Here is an 18,787-nt window from a genome sequence, read left to right on the forward strand (position 1 = left end):
ATATATATCTCAATTCCACGCCATTCACTCCAGAATAGACACTGCACTCAATGGATTTTTTGCTATGATAAAACATCACCTTTATTAAAGCTGCATTAAAAACGCATATTCCCAAACATTTCGGTACCAACCGGATACCTTGTTCAGTGCGACACCAAGTGTGAAAAAGCGTTATATCTAAAACATACCCCCCACCTCTATTTAAACTACTCGTGTCATCTATTTTCGGTCAGCAGAGCCAATGAGCAGGGATCTGCTATGGGTTTTCATCCGCCCCCTAGCAAAACAAAAAAAACTGCATGGCTAATTAGTATAGCCTATCATTGCGTTTTACGTTTCGTGTACGTCACCAGTACAACACGATCAGCTGTTCCTCCCATTGACTGACGATCGTGCTACACCTTAACCATTTAAAAGCATATTATCAACCACTAAACAATATCCTATACAGGTTAAAACATATAATACATTACATCGTTCATTACTGAACATAGACTGTTTCACTGCTGTCATCGTGTCTATAGCTGTATGGTAGAGAACTTTGTTTTTTTTTATTTTCAAGTGTGACACTAGAAATGATTGCATTCCATCACAGAAGCCTCAGGGCAATGTTAATTCTAAGATTGAAGCATAGAAACCTAGACCGTATGATCATAGAAACTCCATTCATCTTCGAAAAACGCTAAAGTCCAACTGTGTGTTTAATCCCCTTGGGGACACTGTGTCAAGTTGATAGATCCATTGGGTCTCAATTTATAGCAACCTCTTGTGCCTATCATCCCCTCTCTTCATGGGGGGGGGGCACACATGATCTATTAGCCTTGTTCTTAAGCTTGCAACTGTGTGCCCCTGGCTGATCAGAGGTTTGTTTCTTAATGGCTTCACGAAAGGCCCAACAATGGTTTGCCATTCTCTCCCTAAACGTGGTAGAGGTCTTACCCACGTATACCAGGGACATGAGAGTGTGTAAACCACATTTTCACTCATAGCCTATGATGAATCTTATATTTCTACCCAGTGTAGGAATGATGAAATACTGGTCCAGTAACCATACTGTTATAGGTGGTACAATTAACACAGCACCCCGTTATTTGTACTTTGGATTGGTGGGTGCACTGGCAAACAAATATGGATATATATATATATATATATATATATATATATATATATATATATATATATATATATATATATATATATATATAGAGAGAGAGAGAGAGAGAGAGAGAGATATTTTTTTACTTCAAGCACCAACAATTATTCTCTGCAGTGCAAAACATCTGCATACAAAATAAATGTGGTAAAAAAAGTCCCATAAACTGTCAAATTTGCATTGTACAGCAGTGCAGGGACACATCAAATAAAAACGTATTGCTTATTATATCTCTTTTGTTGTAACCAATGGAGATGAAGCTATAAGCTCCTGCACATACTAACCAATTAACATGTAGGAGGGTCATGGTTCAGCATTCCACAAAATGCCCTCCAGCCTCTCATGAAGGAGTGGGAAAAACCAATACATTTCAGGGTTAGAGTAAAAGCAGAGAAAAAATAATAATAATTTGAGTGCATAGCAAAGTTGTTGCTGGTTTTTTATTTTTAACTATGCAAAATTGAACAATTCATGTCAAATTAGATTTTGAGTTTAATGTCAAGCTTAGGAGCCAGGCAGAAGATGGAGTAGCCACCTACACGCTTCAGAGGAAGCATACAAATTTCTTTGTACATAGGAACTAGGGATAAACCTCTAGGTAGCTATGGTGTCGCAGCTCTCAGGATTTTTCATGCTTATTATATGTAAAATTATGTTCAGGTGTTTTTGATTTATTCAAGTAATAAAAATATAATTTAAATATCAAAGTTGCTAAATGTAACTTTTGCTGGTTAGGAAGCATCTGCAAGTTCAGTCTATGTAGCATCTGACAGTGTAAAAAGGTCAGCATCCAAAAGATTTTTTACCTTTTTATTATAATGTATATAAAAAAAATCATCATACAATCCATGGTTAGCTACAGACTTGCATCCCATTTGCAGGAGTGTTCTGATGGAGAAATCTGAGTTCAGTTAAAAACACACCAAGGACTCTCATTCAAGTCACACTCAAGGAGAACATTCAATACAGTGCACGGAGCACCCCCAATACTGATCTCTGTTCGAGACTCAACACGATACTGTACAGAGTGCAGGCCTCCATCACGGTCCACCTTAAACTGCTCCTGAAAGAAACAAAGATGGGATGATATAACAAGTGCTTAGAAAACGTAAAAATACACAGAACAAGTGACCACAACTAAAATACCTAATGAAACAGAGAAGCTCTGTAAAGAGAAAAAAAAATTCCAGAACAAAAAAAACATACAAAATGTTGTTTATTATTTTAATACAACTTTTAAATAAGCCATTCTGTGTGATTATGGGTTCCACGTAAAATTCGTTTCAAAATGCTTTTCTCTATATAAATTGATATTTTTGACAATGGAAATGAAATGAGCCATAATAAAAAATATTTTTGAAGTCCAAAATATGTCCTATGGCTGAATAAAGTTAGGAACTAACTTAGAAAATGTGGTGACTGCTTAAAGAGCCAACTAACTTTTTTCCCCCATCAGACAGAATATTCCATTTTAATTCAGTTATCCAAATTTGCTACATACTCTTGGTATCCTTTGTTAAAGGAGCAGCAATGCACTACTGTGAGCTAGCAGAACACATCTGATGAGTAAATGGCAAGATGTCCAGCCACCAATAAGCAGCTAGATCCCATTTGTGCATTGCTGTGCCTGAGCCTACCTTAGTATGTTTTTCAACAAAGGATATATGGAGCAACTTATATAACAGAAGTAAATTTGAAAGTTGTTTAAAATTGTATGCCCTATCTGAATCATGAAAGTTTAATGTTGGCTTTACTGTCACTTTAAGTTACCCTACCTGCTTCTGAGAAGCAATTCTCTTTTGGTCTCGCTTTCTCCACGCAGGATCGTGTATATGGCGAAATGTTTGGTATCCAGTGTTGATTCCAGTTGGGCGCAAGAGCTAGAGCAAGACACATGCATTATTATTTACTAATGCAAATGTTTATACCTCTGTGTTTGAGCAGATAATTGACAAATATTTGTATCAACCATTTCACAACAATGAAATTATAATCCTATGTTGAGCTTTCTACCCAAAGTTGGCAGTAAAAACAAAGCACAATCTAAGTTACCTTGAGTCCTGAGCTTTTAATCCTGCGGTAAAACTCATCATCTTCACGACCCCATCCCCAAAATCGATTTGACATTCCATTGCACTGTAATACAAAATAAGTCCTCTTAATTGATGGTTGTAATTTCAGCTAAGAATGACATCAAAAAATAATTTTGGATCACCTTAAAGGGCCATTGAAGTCGAACAATTGCATCATTTTCTCATCGACCATGGTCTACTTCGTGTTTAGACCCCACAAAAGAGGTTAAAGACACAGTCAGTATAGCAGGGTCGATTGTCAAAAAATTGACATGCTCTAATGGATTAGAGCATGTAATTTTTCAACTACAATGGCCCTTTTAATTTTTATTTATTTGAACTGTAAAGTATAAATATACAGCTATAAGAATAGATTTTTTTTTATTTATTTTATTGAAGAAACACCATTAAATCATTTGTACAAAAACCAGAAAAAAAAAAAAAACAACAACAACTTTACATTGTATTCATAGTCCAGGAAAAAAAACAAACGTATCTTATTAATGAGCAAATAATGTGGTGCTTCAGGTTTTCATATAACTTTTATAAATGTCTGAGATCTTCAAGATGTCTTTGAGGTTGAGTGGTTCTCTGAACATTCATTCTTTAACTTTAGTTAGAGTGGGAGCTGCCTGCTGTTTCCAGTGTCTTGCTATTGAGAGTTTGGTCGCCATCATTATGTATATATAAAAAGGTATTTATTTGGTTTTGGAAGTTTAGGCATTTCTAGGAGAAGTGTAATTTTGGTTTGTTTCCGTTGGGTAAGCCTAAGTGGCAACACAGATCTAGGACCCTACTCTATAAGTGCTGTATTGCGGGGCAGTACCACCATATATGCAAGTCGTCTCCTAAGTTTATTGCACTCTCTCCAACAAGATGGATTTTGGGGGAACATTTTATGTAGTCTAGTAGGGACCCAGTGCCATCTCGTGAGGAGTTTATAGTATAAGAATAAAGTTTAAATTATGATTAACTTAGTCTGACTTCTGCAATGTATATAAATCTTCTTTGTTTTTTTAATTTATTTTGTTGTTGTTAGTGATTTCCTAGTAATGTTTCCCACATTAAAAGAATAATCTAGCCTGTAATACACTATAAAATAAAGCAAAAACAATGTTTTGCTCTGAAAAAAATAGAATGGGAACATTACAAGTGTTACAGGTTCCAATATATGTAATCCTGTTACAATGTCAAATTTACTAGGAGAGACTCAATGGCCTTAAAGGGATTGGAAAGTCAAAATTAAACTTGCATGATTCAGACAGGGCATGTAATTTTAAGACACTTTTAAATTCACTTCTATTTTCAAATATGCTTCGTTCTCTTTGTATCCCTTGTTGAAAAAGAAGACACATTTCCTTCACTAGTGGGAGCTAGTTGCCGATTGGTGCCTACACTCATTTGTCTCTTGTGATTGGCTAACTAGATGTGTTCAGCTAGCTGATGGTAGTGCAAGGATGTTCCTTTTGCAAAGGATAGCACGATAACGCAAATTTGATAATAGAAGTACATTGGAAAGTTGTTTAAAATTGTATGTTCTATCCAAATCATGAAAGAAAATGTTGGGGTTTCCTGTCCCTTTAATATTTATAGCTTAGAGAAAAGGTAAAGAGGTGATATAGCTACTTTCAAGTATATTAAGGGGCTTAGTAAAGCTGAGGCTGTGAGTATTTTCCATAAAAAGAAAAAAGAACAAAGGGTCATGATCTCAAGCTGAAGGGTAGTAGATTCAGGAGTAATTGCATTAGCACTTTATCACAGAAAAGGAGATGGAATCATGGAATAAACTTTCACTAGTGGTAATGATAAACACTGTGGGGGGTTTTAATAATGCTTGTGATAAGCATAAGGCTATCCTACGCACTAGTTAAGTTTATACTTTTAGGAATGATCATGCAGGCTTGCTAGGTCTATGGCTCTTATCTGCCATCAAAATCTATGTTTCTATGTGTTTCTATGAGCCCAACAGTGGCTGAGGTTGTATAGATGTAAGCAACAAATCAAAAACAGGAAGTGGAAGAATCGGTTTCTTTTCCAGGTTTTAGTAATACTTTTTTAGCTTGTGTGTGTGTGTGTGTTTTTTAAGGGGCAATATCTTAACAAAAATGTGCTAAATCTCGACAGCCAGAGCAAAGTCATTTCATTAAAATAAAAAAGAAGTGGCAGATGAGGCACACCCAGATGTTCATAAAAGGTTGAAATATACACAATGCCCTTGGAAATCAAAATAATCACTCCAATAAAAACTTTAAAATATAGTTATCTTTAAATATGGCATTATAACTAGTATTCCTGCATCAGACACATTTGGGTGTAGGATCACAATAAAATACAAAGTATAGGGTGGTTCTCCAACCCAATTAACATAAACCAAGACAATTAACATGGCAGCTAATGGCTAAATAGTCCTCCATCAAATAAGACATTTGTCTGCAGAACTAATAAAGAAGTACACACAAGACGAACACCCCCAAGTAAATACAAATTACACACGAGGGCAGGAAAACAGTTCCACAATAATATAAATGAATCAACAATTAAAACCCTTTCAAAACTAACAGTAGAAGGGTCACACGTGCACTGTTTATGGTTTGCTATTAATTCCCTTATTATGTGTTCATTCATCTTTGAAAACAAATTCTGAAGATGGTCATTATTTTCCCTGTTTGCTAACAGACCAACTATTTGTAGAATATGGGAGAAAAGTCTCTAATAAAGTGCTAGCCTTTTTTAAATTGTAACAATATTGGAAAATTGACATATGCAAATAATATGCAACAAACAAAAAAAGGAACCTTCTAAATATGAATTATGTTGTCTCAGCTACTTCCCTAAGCAGACTACAGATGGCCTTCGTTTTACAACGGTTCAATTTACACCGTTTCAGAATAACAACCTTTTTTTCCAGTCATGTGACTGCTATTGAAAAGCATTCAGAAGCAGTGCATTTATTAAAATAGCCAGTAGGTGGAGAAGTCTGCTTGTGTTGCAGGAAAGACAAGCAAACTGAAATTAATCAGTTTAACCAAACCTGAGCTATCGAGCAGATTTCAAAGGAACAAGATCTTCCTGTCTATAAATCAGTCCAGATAGGAATGCATAGAAAGAACTGTTTGTAGAAAAATGCAAGTGAAGTCTGTGTTGTGTGATTATTTTATTAGGTTTATAATGCTGTTTAGCATTTAAAGTCTTCATTTCAAAGCTTTAAAAATAATGTATTAGGTATTACTTAAGACAATTTGAGAGGGCCCTGGAACCTAACTCCCCTCACTTCCCATTGACTTACATTATAAACTGGGTTTCAATTTACAACGGTTTCGATTTACAACCATTCCTTCTGGAACCTAACCCCGCGTAAACTGAGGGCTACCTGTATTTTAATCTCACAGTTGTCTGCTACTTGCACATGTTAGGCTCTTGTTGGGTAGGTCACACTGACAGTAATAATACTGCATATGTAGCAGTGCTGGGGGTGACACTGCTTTAACAAGTGGAGGGGGCAAACTTAACCCTGTGTAAGATAGAGAGGGTTGCAATGCATTCCTTTGCAATATATTTGCAACCCTCTTTGGCATCTAAGGAGTTAATCATGACACCAAACCCAAATATCTTACTTTCCCTGAGCTGCTGCTCACAAATGTTCTTGCAATGGGAGGTAAAGAGTGAAGAGATCTTTTCATATTTGTGCTATCTGCCTGCAACATCCCAGGTGTGAGAGTCTGGCCAGATACTTACAACTGATTGCTCCACATACTCAAATGTTAGATTTATGGAGCATCACACATAGAATATTGCTGGTGCTATAAACTTTCAATGTGAACCGACGTTAATAAAAGCAGCAAAATGCGGTAAAATGTGACGAGTTTTTATACATCAAGTGACTTGTTTTTTTAATATTGCAGCTACCTTTTTCAGCATCCAGGTATTAAATAAATCTTTGATTTTCATTAATAATATGTAACTTTATGGATTTTATATGAAATATTGTGTATATTTCAGCTTGCTGCAGGGGAATTGAACAGGCACGGAAGTTTTTCTAGCTTTTGTTCTGTCTCAGCTGAGTGCATCTCTCTCTCTTTTTATATTTATGCAAATTGCTCTTGGGTCTCCCTAAGAGTAAAAGGGGAAACCAGACGTGGACTCCTTGCACACATGCTCTTAGAGAGATGAAACTGCACCTCACTGACGAGGCCCACAGAAGGCCGAAACAATCGTCTGGGGTTGTTGTTTCTCTTGTTCAGAGAAGAATTGCCAGGTATTTCGGTGCTGGACTGTCATTGGGCAGGGTCAGACTGATATGCTACAGGATATTTTTTTCTCTGTGAAGGGGCAGTGTGCTGAAAGAGTATACACCCTGAGTGGCACCCTAAAATGAACAGGCACGGAAGTTTTGCATCTCTCTCTCTTTTTATATGAATTGAAAGCACAGCTCACCATTTCATAATGCTGTTTAGTGAGCAGCAATATCCCCCCAACATAGGTCTTGTAATGGTACAGAGGATGCAGCTCTGGAGAAGCTACGTGAAATGGTCCCTTCTCTGGGTATCCGTAATCAAGATCTGGATTAAGAGGTAGCAGGTCAACATCATGCATAGCGATGTAGTCTGTATCATTTCCACTTTCCAAGAAGCCCACGTTTATTAAAGATGCTCTGTTAAATCTGTAATAGAAAAGAACATCAGATGATCAGGGCAGCAGAAGTAACACAAATTATTTGGCTATAATAACCTGTACAATGAAGGAAAATACTATATTAACCACACAAGACTATGATACACAGTTTCATTGTAATGAACGCAAGATCATAAAGCAACAGCAGTTAATTATGTTAATCCACATTAAGAAATGACAGCAGCAATTCCAAGAGCTTTATTGAATTACCAAATTACCAGGTAGGTGATAGTAATAGGATAAATTCCTCTAACCTGAGTGTATGTAACAAGGTGTGTGTCCATTTTAATAGCTGATCATACCAATACATAATAAAGCCATACAAAAATGAAAGAAACATGGTTTTCCAGTGGCTTTGCACCATGCAAACTCCATCAATACTTTGCATTCAGAAAATACAAAAGTAGTCAAAATCATCAGAAAAGTCATTCTGAGCATTTTGTATGATTTTAGACTTTAGTAGTTTGATCTTCTCCCACAGACAAGATTTTACACATACCTAATTCACATATTAAAATACACTTTATTTTTATTAAATGAGTGGTAGCAGGTGATTGCCATTTAAATTGCAATCCTGTCTACTACGTGCCTTTTATGTACTCTGGGCTTTAAAAAAGGGACCCCAACACCCCAAAATAAACATTCAAAGGATGAATCCCAGATGGTTATCAGCTAATCACCATGACTGAATGATAAGAGCCGGTAAGGTAGGTATCCCCTCCACAACAGACAAACTTGAGACTCCTTCTTTAGAAACAGTAATTCTGGTACTGTGCGTGTCCAACTACAAGCAGATTGTCATAAGGCCCAAGAGGCAGAACTTTTTTTCACTTTCTGCGATGAGACTTTAGTGAAAGTTTTTCTGCAGGTCAATTTTAAATAAAATAAAATTTTACAATTAGGCAGTTACACTAAAGCACCGGTTCAAATGCAATGTGTTGATTAACTGGAGAATAAAGCATTTTTTTTAAAGTTTTTTTTTATATAGTGCAGTAGTGGGCCGGTTTGAGAAAAAAAACAAATCTGAGAGCCAGTCAACAATCAATGCACTGCTACTTTGCAGCACTGCTGCATATCTGACTGTTCAGAACTTTGCTCTGGATGCACTGTGATAAGGAAAACTTACACAGTGCAGCCAAAGAATAGCTCTGTTTGAAGAGAAATGTGGAGCAGTGCTGCAAAGTTAAAAATTTCCTGCATGTGTCCTGTTCTTTCTGTAGACATGATGCATTTTCTGCCTTGGGGAAAATGACAAATACCCCACAACATTAATTCTAATTTGGGGGTACTGAAAATTTGTTAGAGACTTATTTGTCACCAACCATAAAAAATAAAATTATAAACATCCTCCATTTGAAACACTGAGGCAACACCATTCAAATAAGGTTGTTCATGTCCTTATAGATATGTGAAGTGATTGTCATGGTAATAGTCACCTGGCAGCAACTGCTAGACTCATTTACTTGTGTTGATGTTGACTCAAAGTTCCATGTGTCTCTGAACTAATAAAAAAAAATAAAAAATAAAAAATCAGCAACCAAAATAAACGGGGGAAACTAGGAATGTGGAAAAGATTATATTTTGTGAAATGATATGTAGGATAATTATTGGTGCAACTATTTTATCTTTTTCTTTTAATACTTCTTGCTAATAAATTGCAGAAAAACCAGCGAGTCATTCAAAGCGCTTAAATTCAAAATATTTATTAAACACATATGCTTGATGGTAAAAACAGCAGCAAGTAGGAAGAACGTCTGACTTATTTTGGCCTGCAAGCCTTACTCAGATATGGTTCTAACCATGCTCTCATGATATTTAAATAGCCAAACGGCTAATTTCATTGGATACTTGCTACAAATCATTAACATAATTAACTAAAATCGACAGCCCTATTGCATAGCATGGATATATATCACAATTTGATAATGGAAGAAAATTGTAGAGGTTTTTTTTTGTATTATGTGGACCATATAAATCATGAATCCTTCATTGTGACTTTAGTGTCACTTTCATTACAGAATTGCTTAAAATAGCATGAAAATGTTAATTGCATGCATGCTATGAATTCATATTAGTGAAGTGAAAATCCACACAGAAACACATTAGGCTCACATCATTAATATGGAATCCGTTATTTGCCATGTGTTATTTCTGAACTGACCAGGTGTGTGAGAGTGGGAAAGAACTGGGAAAATTCAGGTGAAACGCTAGTTCCTTAGTCTTTCATGTGTTCCCCCAATCCAAGTACAAGACAGACAAGTATTCTAGGTAGATCATATTTCATGTTTTAGTGGGTTTACTAATTTAATGGACAGTGCTGCGGAATCTGTTGGCGCTCTACAAATAACCGATAATAATAATAATAATAATAATAATAATAATAATAATAATGACATAAACAAAACCCAGACTCACAAGTTGCACACAAAGTTTTTGTATGGTAAACTGCATACTGGAATGGGAGCGAAGAAAAAAAATCATGTATGGAAGTTTAGAAAACCCTAGGAATAGATTTTATAGCTGCTAATTTTACATCTGACAATAAAAATAAAATTTTACCCAGTTTAAAAAAAAGGGACACGAGACACTGAGATTGTAATATAAAATGTTTATGTGAAGTGGACACTGCAGACTTTGCAGGCCTAACCCTGCTAAAATATTTGTACCCAATTGGCTTTGGAAGATGAGATAAGATATTGCAAAACAATGCAGGCTTTGTAAAGAAATTAACAGTAGCAATCCTTGTCTACTCCATTGGATTGGGTCCTCAAAATAAGGCATGTGGTGGTGCCGGGGTGTTGACTAATGTAAATGTATTCAGATAATTTTCAAAGAAACTTGGTATTTTTTATTGATTGCAATACTACAGAAAAGTCTTATGAATACAAGGTGTTTATGTCCCTTTAAAAGGGATAGGAAAGTCAAAATTAAACTTGCATTATTCAGATAGAGCATGTCATTTTAAGACACTTTTAAATTCACTTTAATTTTCAAATGTGCTTCGTTCTCTTAGTATCCCTTGTTAAAAAATGAATACGCACATATCCTACACTAGTGGGAGCTGCTGCTAATTGGTGCCTGCACATATTTGTCTCTTGTGATTGGCTAAATAGATATTTTCAGCTTCCTATCAGTAGTGCAATGCTGTCCCTTCAGCAATGGATAACAAGAGAATGAAGAAACTCTGATAATAGAATTAAATTGGAAAGTTTTTTAAAATTGTATGTTCTATCTGAATCATAAAAGAAAATTTTGGGGTTTACTATCCCTTTAATTAAAAGGACACTGAACCCAAATTCTTTCTTTCATGATTCAGATAGAGCATGCAATTTTAAGCAACTTTCTAATTTACTCCTATTATCAATGTTTCTTCTTTCTCTTGCTATCTTTGTTTGAAAAATAAGACATCTAAGCTTTTTTCCTTGTTCAGAACTCTGGACAGCAGTTTTTGATTGGTGGATGAATTTATCCACCAATCAGCAAGGACAACCTAGGTTATTCACCAAAAATGGTCCGGCATCTAAACTTACATTCTTGCATTTCAAATAAAGATACCAAGAGAATAAAGAAAGTTTGATAATAGGAGTAAATTAGAAAGTTGCTTACAATTGCATGCTCTATCTGAATCATGAAAGAAAAAAAATTGGGTTCAGTGTCCCTTTAAATTTTTTTACCATCAGTTTTAATGTTTACCATTAGAATACAAACTACCCTTTAGTGTATATGAAATGGGGGATTTTTTTGCATTTAAAGAGACAGTCAACTCCAAAACTGATATTGTATGAAAAGATAGATAATGACTTTATTACCCATTCCCCAGTTTTGCACAGCCAACATGGTTATATTAATACACTTGTTAACTCTATGATTACCTTGTATGTAATGGAAAAAACAAAGCAACAATTCACTCCTTCAAGTTGAGTAAAAGTAACACCAAAAACAACTTTAAAACATGTAGGAGACTTGCATACAGGATTGTCGCATAGTATAGTGGAAGCAGCACGGGTTTAACGCGTTTCGGCTGACTAAGCCTCTTCTGACAGCCTTCTGATCACATGACTATTATCTATTGACTTGCATTTTTGCCAATTAGTGCTGTGTTGTGCACAACTTCACAGGCGTGAGCAAAATGTTAACTATATGGCCCACATGACATAACATAGCAGTCTCCTGTAGTGAAAAGCATGTGATAAGAGACTGTCTGTAGTGGCTTAGAAACAGGAAGAAATGTAGGTTTAAATGTTAAAAAAATATATTAATATAAAAATGTTGGTTGTGCAAAGCTGGGGAATGGGTAGTAAAAGGCATTATCCATCATTTAAACACTAACAATTTTAGTGTTGACTGTCCCTTTAAGACTTCTCAAACATTTTTTGCAAATGCAAAACTGTACAAACTATCACATAAATGGCAGATTTTTCTGAATGTTGTGCAATAAAGTGTGTGAAATCTCATTGCCTTTAGCAATAGTTCACACAGCTTTTGCCTTTGGTATCCCCACCTACACTGAAAATGTCAATTCTTAAGTATTGGCTATAGAAAAGCTATGTAAACAAAGCAAGCAGAAGAAAGTACACTCCCAGTGGGGGTAGGAGAGATAAGTAACAATTTTTATTGGGCTTCGTATACAGACAGAGATAAAGAAAGTGTGTGAATATAAAGTGATACAATAAGGAGATCTGATTTTCCTGCAAATCCAGGCCACATTTTATGGATTATGGTGTTGAAGAACAAAACAAGCTATTTCATATAAATACACAGCAATTGCTCATACATTTTATAGCCTGCTTCTGGTATAAGTAATTGGGAAAACAATTTTACAGTATACTGTTCCTCTCAATTAAACAATTTTATTCAAACTAAGAAGTAATAGTAGAAGTGCTTCCATTTTATTTTCAAGCTTTCAGATCAGATAAAAGAACCCGATACTAAAAACTATTATTCATATTGAATATGTTTCCATAATATATACACACACACTAGCATAATTAAAAACCCAATTTTTTTCTCATTATTCAGATAGAGCATGTAATTTTAAGCAACTTTCTAATTTACTCCTATTATCAATTTTTCTTCATTCTCTTGCTATCTTTATTTAAAAAGCAGGAATGTGATGCATAGGAGCCAGCCCATTTTTGGTTGAGAACCTGGGTTATTCTTGCTTATTGGTGGGTAAATGTAAGCCTCCAATATGGAAGCACTATCCATGGTGCTAAACCTAAAATGGGCTTTCTGCTAAGATTTACATTCCTGCTTTTAAAATAAAGATAGCAAGAGAACGGAGAAAAATTGATAATAGGAGTAAATTAGAAAGTTGCTAAAAATGTCATGTTCTAGCTGAATCATGAAAGAAAAAAATTGGGTTCAATATCCCTTTAATAGCTAAGAAATTGCAGATAATAATAATAATAATAATAACGAGGAGGAGTAAGAAATTAGGCTTTTTACTGTGTTTTATGTTAACTGACTAGTAGATTTTTCTCTCTGCAAACTAGTAACAATACATCTATGAGTGGTAAACTACATAGATATTTTTCTAGCCTGGTTTATAAAATGCATGCAGCAACATTGTGACTCGACTCACTCTACAATTAACAGTATTTATAGAACTAAAATGTTCAGTTACAAATGAAGATAACGAAACTGGTGCATTTACACCACTTGAACTGCATGCCGCTATGTCTATTAAATGATGCAATTTAATTCCTCTTTTTCTAACCTTTCTTAATGGCATACGTCCACCATGCAAAAAAAATACTACATAAATATACATGCATTAAACAAATTTTACACATAAAGGTTTAGAAATATTCACTAGCACCAAACTAGTAAGAAATTGTAGTGGGCAATGCAAGGACTTGTTGCTGGAAAAGATATGACATGCCACTGTTATTATGTTAGTAAAATTGTATTGTTTTGTAGGTGCTATCAGCTGAAGCCAAATAGGAGCATTTATGTAGAAGGGCTAGACTTCAGAAGTATGCAATTACATTTCAGGGGTTGGATTACATGGAAAAGAGGGCAAAACAAACAATGAACATATTTTGCAAAGTTGTATTACTACATATAATTAAAAGGGACAGTCAAATCCAACATTTTTTTAAACAGGGCAAGTAATTTTAAACAGGGCATGAAATTTTAAACAACTTCCCAATTTACTTTTATCACCAATCTTGCTTTGTTCTCTTGGTAATCTTAGTTGAAAGATAAACCTAGAAGGTTCATATGCTAATTTCTTAGACATTGAAGACTGCCTCTAATCTGAATGCATTTTGACCACTAGAGGGCATTAGTTCATGTGTTTCATATAGATAACATTGAGTTCATGCAGGTGAAGTGACCTAGGAGTGAGCACCGATTGGCTAAAATGCAAGTCTGTCAAAAGAACTGAAATAAGCGAGCAGTCTGCAAAAGCTTAGATACAAAGTAATTACAAAGGTATAACATGTATTTTTATAACCTTTAGCTATGCACAGGGCTGCCGCTAGAAATTTTGGGACCCATGACTTAACCATCCCCCCCCCCCCCCCCCCTTTGACATGTGAAATTTTTGACCAAGTGACTAAAACGTATATGCACTTTATTCTGAAGTGTAGTCAAACTTGGAAATGTTGTAATGGTAGTAACACACAAACACAGAAACACACTCATACATAAGAATTCATATATAGACACTCTAGCAGACACGCAAAGAAACACACAAACACACTCAGACACAGACACCCAAACAGACACTCGGCACTTGTTTACATTGACCTGACAAGTAATGAGGTAGACTACAGTTTTGTCAAAAAAGGGAGATTTACAAAACAAAAATATGGACTTCTGATTATCTTTTTGTCAAGGAAGATGCCAACTAAATGAGACAACAGCATGCAGTGGCTAAAAGGAAGGGCCCTGAACTGCCTAAACAATAATTTAAAAGTTAAATGGTGGATTGGTGACTTCTGGAAAGGTCTCAGTCTCAAAGTCTGTAGAAAGATGTGAATAATCAGTAGTAAGGTCAAAATGTCCTAAAAAGGAACAGACAATAGACACACACACACACAAACTCAAACTTGCACATACACCCAAGGAAACACCGGCAGAGACACCCACAGAAAAACACACAAAGACATACATACACACACACCCTCACTGAGACATCCACAGAAAACACACAAAGACATACACACACTCTCACAGAGACACCCACAGAAAATGCAGACATACACACACTCCCTCACTGAGACATACACAGAAAACACACAAAGGCATACACACCCACCCTCACAGAGGCATCCAGAGAAAATAAACAAAGACATACATACACACACCCTCACAGAGACACCCATAGAAAAAGCACAACGACATATACACCCACCCTCATAGAGAGACCCACAGAAAAAAAAACATACATACTCATAGAGACACAAACGAATACATAAACACAGACACCCACAGAAACAGTCACAGGAGGTAAAATTTCTGCACATTGCATCCCCCAAATCAACTGTGTGTGGCATGCAGAAATTAAGAGATCACTTTTTAAATAATCATATTTCGAAATGTGCAAACAAAAATAATTCTGTGAATTCAAAATTGTACATTAATAACCTTGGTAGATGGCTAGATTAAGAAAAGTACTTTTGAAAGGTTGACATATGTTTGGTTTTTTCCCCAACCAAGAGCACTACTTCAAATATGGTGTACAAATGTTCCCATCTGTCAGCTGTACTTATGGATTTTGAAAATGCTGTACTCTATATGGTCTTGGTGGAACCATAAGCTGTGGTACTCAGTCTCATATTATTTGATTTGGTCAGGTTAAATGCAGGATTTAGGCTTGTTTGTATGTATTTCAAAATTAAGTCAGCTGTAGTGTAAACTGAACAGTGTTAAGTTAACCTGTCGCATTTCAAACACTGAGCAATCTTATTCAGAGTATAACATTTTAAGCAGATGTAAAAATCTTAGATAAAATGCCTTCTTGCATAAAGGGGCAGTAAACTGGAATGTAATTAAAATGTATATATATTAATGAAAAAAAACAACATATCTGCCAAAAGGGCACCTACCATTTGTGTATTGAGGAGGAAACATTTCTGCATGGCTTAAAAAATAGAATTTCTACAGCACTGCCAAATAATCATTAATACACTGCTGCATATTGCTTAAAAAAAGTGTTTTTATGGACCCCTGACCTCACCATACAACTACTACCACACTGAAGTTACAATCCGAAATTGCACAAACAAATAAACAACATTTACTAAGCAAGTCCTACCTCATCTGCAAATGAAAGTGATCTGCCATCTGACTCAAGCACACACTGTACAAACTTAAGTGCCAAGTCTGTCTCACACTGTGCATAGTGGTTTAGTGCACACTCAGAAATCCTCTCAAATGCGAATAATTTACTCCTTGCAATAACATTTCCCACGCTCAATAGCACTCTGCTATAGTACCCTCTGGTGGCTGCCAAAATTTAATTTTTTTTTTTAAATAATAGTTGTTCTTGCCTCATGGGGCCCCCTGGCCCATTGGGCCCCTGACAGGAGTCACCCCTGTCATCCCCTGATGGCGGCCCTGGCTATGAAAAACCGGGGAATGGGTAATAAAGGGATTTTCTTTCTTTTTAAACAACAATTCAGGTGTTGACTCTCAACTCTTGAATCTCAAATTGTTTCTAACCCCTTTAAGATTATAAATTGTTCAGTTTATAAAAAATAATAATCTGATTTTAATCTTTGCTGATGGACATTGAGAAAGATTATGTACAATGCAATACAGACTATAAAAATAAACAGATGAAGTCTTTTGTTGGATTTCATGAATCAACTCATTACAGCTAAACTTCTGTTTGAAGAGAGCTTCTAACACATCCCAGAGGCTACTACAACATAAACAGTGAAATGTATGACATTGCAACTCACAAGTATGAATTAATTCCTGCTTCAGCACCATTTTTATACACCTTTCTCAGAAGGTAACAACTGTTAAACTATGAGAGCGTTTTTGCAATAAACAATTAAATATAATACTTTGATTAACTATTATTCTAATAACTCCATGGTCAATTGAGCTTTTTATCCAATAGAAACCACCTCAGCCTGTTTGCTTCAGTTTATAATAAATAGATATTTGCAAGAAAAACACAAACCTGAAATGATCAATTTGATTGATGACAAAAATAGTGTGTCTTATTTTCTTCTGAGACAGATATTGGTGCATGTAAGGTACAAAGCTTAGGAGCTCCTCAAACCTCTCCCTAAAGGGAACTAGTAAAGCAAGACGGTGAGGACCCCATGAGGGATCCTCACTAACAGTTCTAGGGACTTGGGGACAGGACTTTGGATAAGACATTTCTTCTAGTTGGCCCCGTTTGTTGACATCACTTGTGCAGCTAAGCTGCAGCCACAGCATAGATAAGAAACCAATGATCAGACAAATCAGAAACAGTTTGAAGATGCTACATTTCCTGGGCAAGATACCCAACAGACCAGACCTAAAAAAGAAAGACAATAATCCATGTCAGAATTTATGAGTTTGGCACTTTAGTAAATTCAATATAATTCATATATGGACAGTACATACTTTCAAACTATATATATATGTATATAAAATGGCAATATATTTTAGCACTGTATCTTTTGATAGACCAAAAAAAAAAAAATCCCACTACTTTATTGTGTCTTTAATTTTTTTTAACGGAACAAGGGCACATTTAATATACCCTATTATATATGTGATGTGCACTCTTGTATTGACCTAAAATAAGTAAAGATTAATGCTTAAAGGGGAAATTGACTAATGGCCACCATTAACAACAAGAGACACATATGCTCATACATAAACTACATATGTTACTATTTGTAAGAATAATAAAGTATATATTTTTGCACACGTTAGTTCCACTACTACAAAGAAACAAACTTTGGTTACCAATTAAGGGTTACCTGCTGTCTTCTCTTAGGTACAGGGCTGGCTTCCTCCGAGTCAGATACATCTCTGAGATCTGATACTCTGTGCACAGCTTAACAAAATCAGAACCCTAAAAGCCATAACCTTCCAAACCCACAATTTGTAACACTGCAGACTTTGCTACATCAGCAGACACCCCACATATACAATTCGATGTAAAAGTTAATATAAATACATTGTAGAACATCAATCATCTTTTGTACAACACAATTTTCCTCAACTTTAAAAACTAGCACTTGTTTCTGTTAAAAGTCACGCGATTAAAGAAATGTAACACAACCAAAATAGCAACACTGCATACCTATCACCTCTTCATGCAGAATTAAAAGACATAATGCAAAAATAATCTACCACACATAAATAGTTTTCAAAATACTTATAAAAACACTCAATCACTTTCCAGACTTCTGATCTAGACCTATCTTCTTAATATAATTACCAAACATATAACTAGTGAATGTACCTACAGAATGTTTCCTATAAAGTCCTTTATATAGTAATATCTCCTACACATTACACAACACCCGAACACATTTTTGCCAGCACCGCTATGAAATCCCGAACAAAACATATATAACGGGCTCAGCTCACAAAAATGAGTTTTCACTGCCTACAACCATCTCCTAGCCTGCTCTCTCTGTAGAGCTATAAACCCCGTTACACGCTGGCTCTTGGGTAAGTGTGATACATCGACCCACCCCCGGAAAGAAAGATTTGACTCAAACGTTCCGCCAAACAAAAGTTCCTCTTATGCTGACTCAACAAAATCATGATCGGTTTAAGTTTGGAATTTATATGTTAGTAGATATGATCCATAGATTTATGTAATGAGGGGATCGGTTATCAGATCTAAACGTTTGTGAGAAAATATTTAAAGTGGGTTTTAGGTTGTTTTAAGTTATCGTTAGGCTTCTTTAAATAATAAAAA

General features: G+C 35.5%; 1 protein-coding gene across 2 annotated transcripts; it reads right to left on the bottom strand.

Moving 5' to 3' along the window:
• Positions 1 to 1,579: 1,579 nt before the first annotated feature.
• B4GALT7 (beta-1,4-galactosyltransferase 7) lies at positions 1,580 to 18,548 on the bottom strand. Of its 2 annotated transcripts, none has more exons than XM_053719826.1 (6): positions 17,835 to 18,548; positions 17,039 to 17,383; positions 7,660 to 7,885; positions 3,206 to 3,289; positions 2,929 to 3,033; positions 1,580 to 2,216 (listed from the first exon to the last, which is right to left on the bottom strand). In XM_053719826.1, exons 1-6 carry the CDS (start codon positions 17,882 to 17,884, stop codon positions 2,061 to 2,063), a joined length of 966 nt encoding a protein of 321 aa, XP_053575801.1. In that variant the 5' UTR covers positions 17,885 to 18,548; the 3' UTR covers positions 1,580 to 2,060. The 2 variants fall into 2 exon arrangements, with proteins under 2 accessions (XP_053575801.1, XP_053575802.1); XM_053719827.1 differs by having other exon boundaries at positions 17,821 to 18,548.
• Positions 18,549 to 18,787: the final 239 nt, after the last annotated feature.

Source organism: Bombina bombina, chromosome 6, assembly GCF_027579735.1.
Source record: "Bombina bombina isolate aBomBom1 chromosome 6, aBomBom1.pri, whole genome shotgun sequence".
Lineage (NCBI taxonomy): Eukaryota > Metazoa > Chordata > Amphibia > Anura > Bombinatoridae > Bombina > Bombina bombina.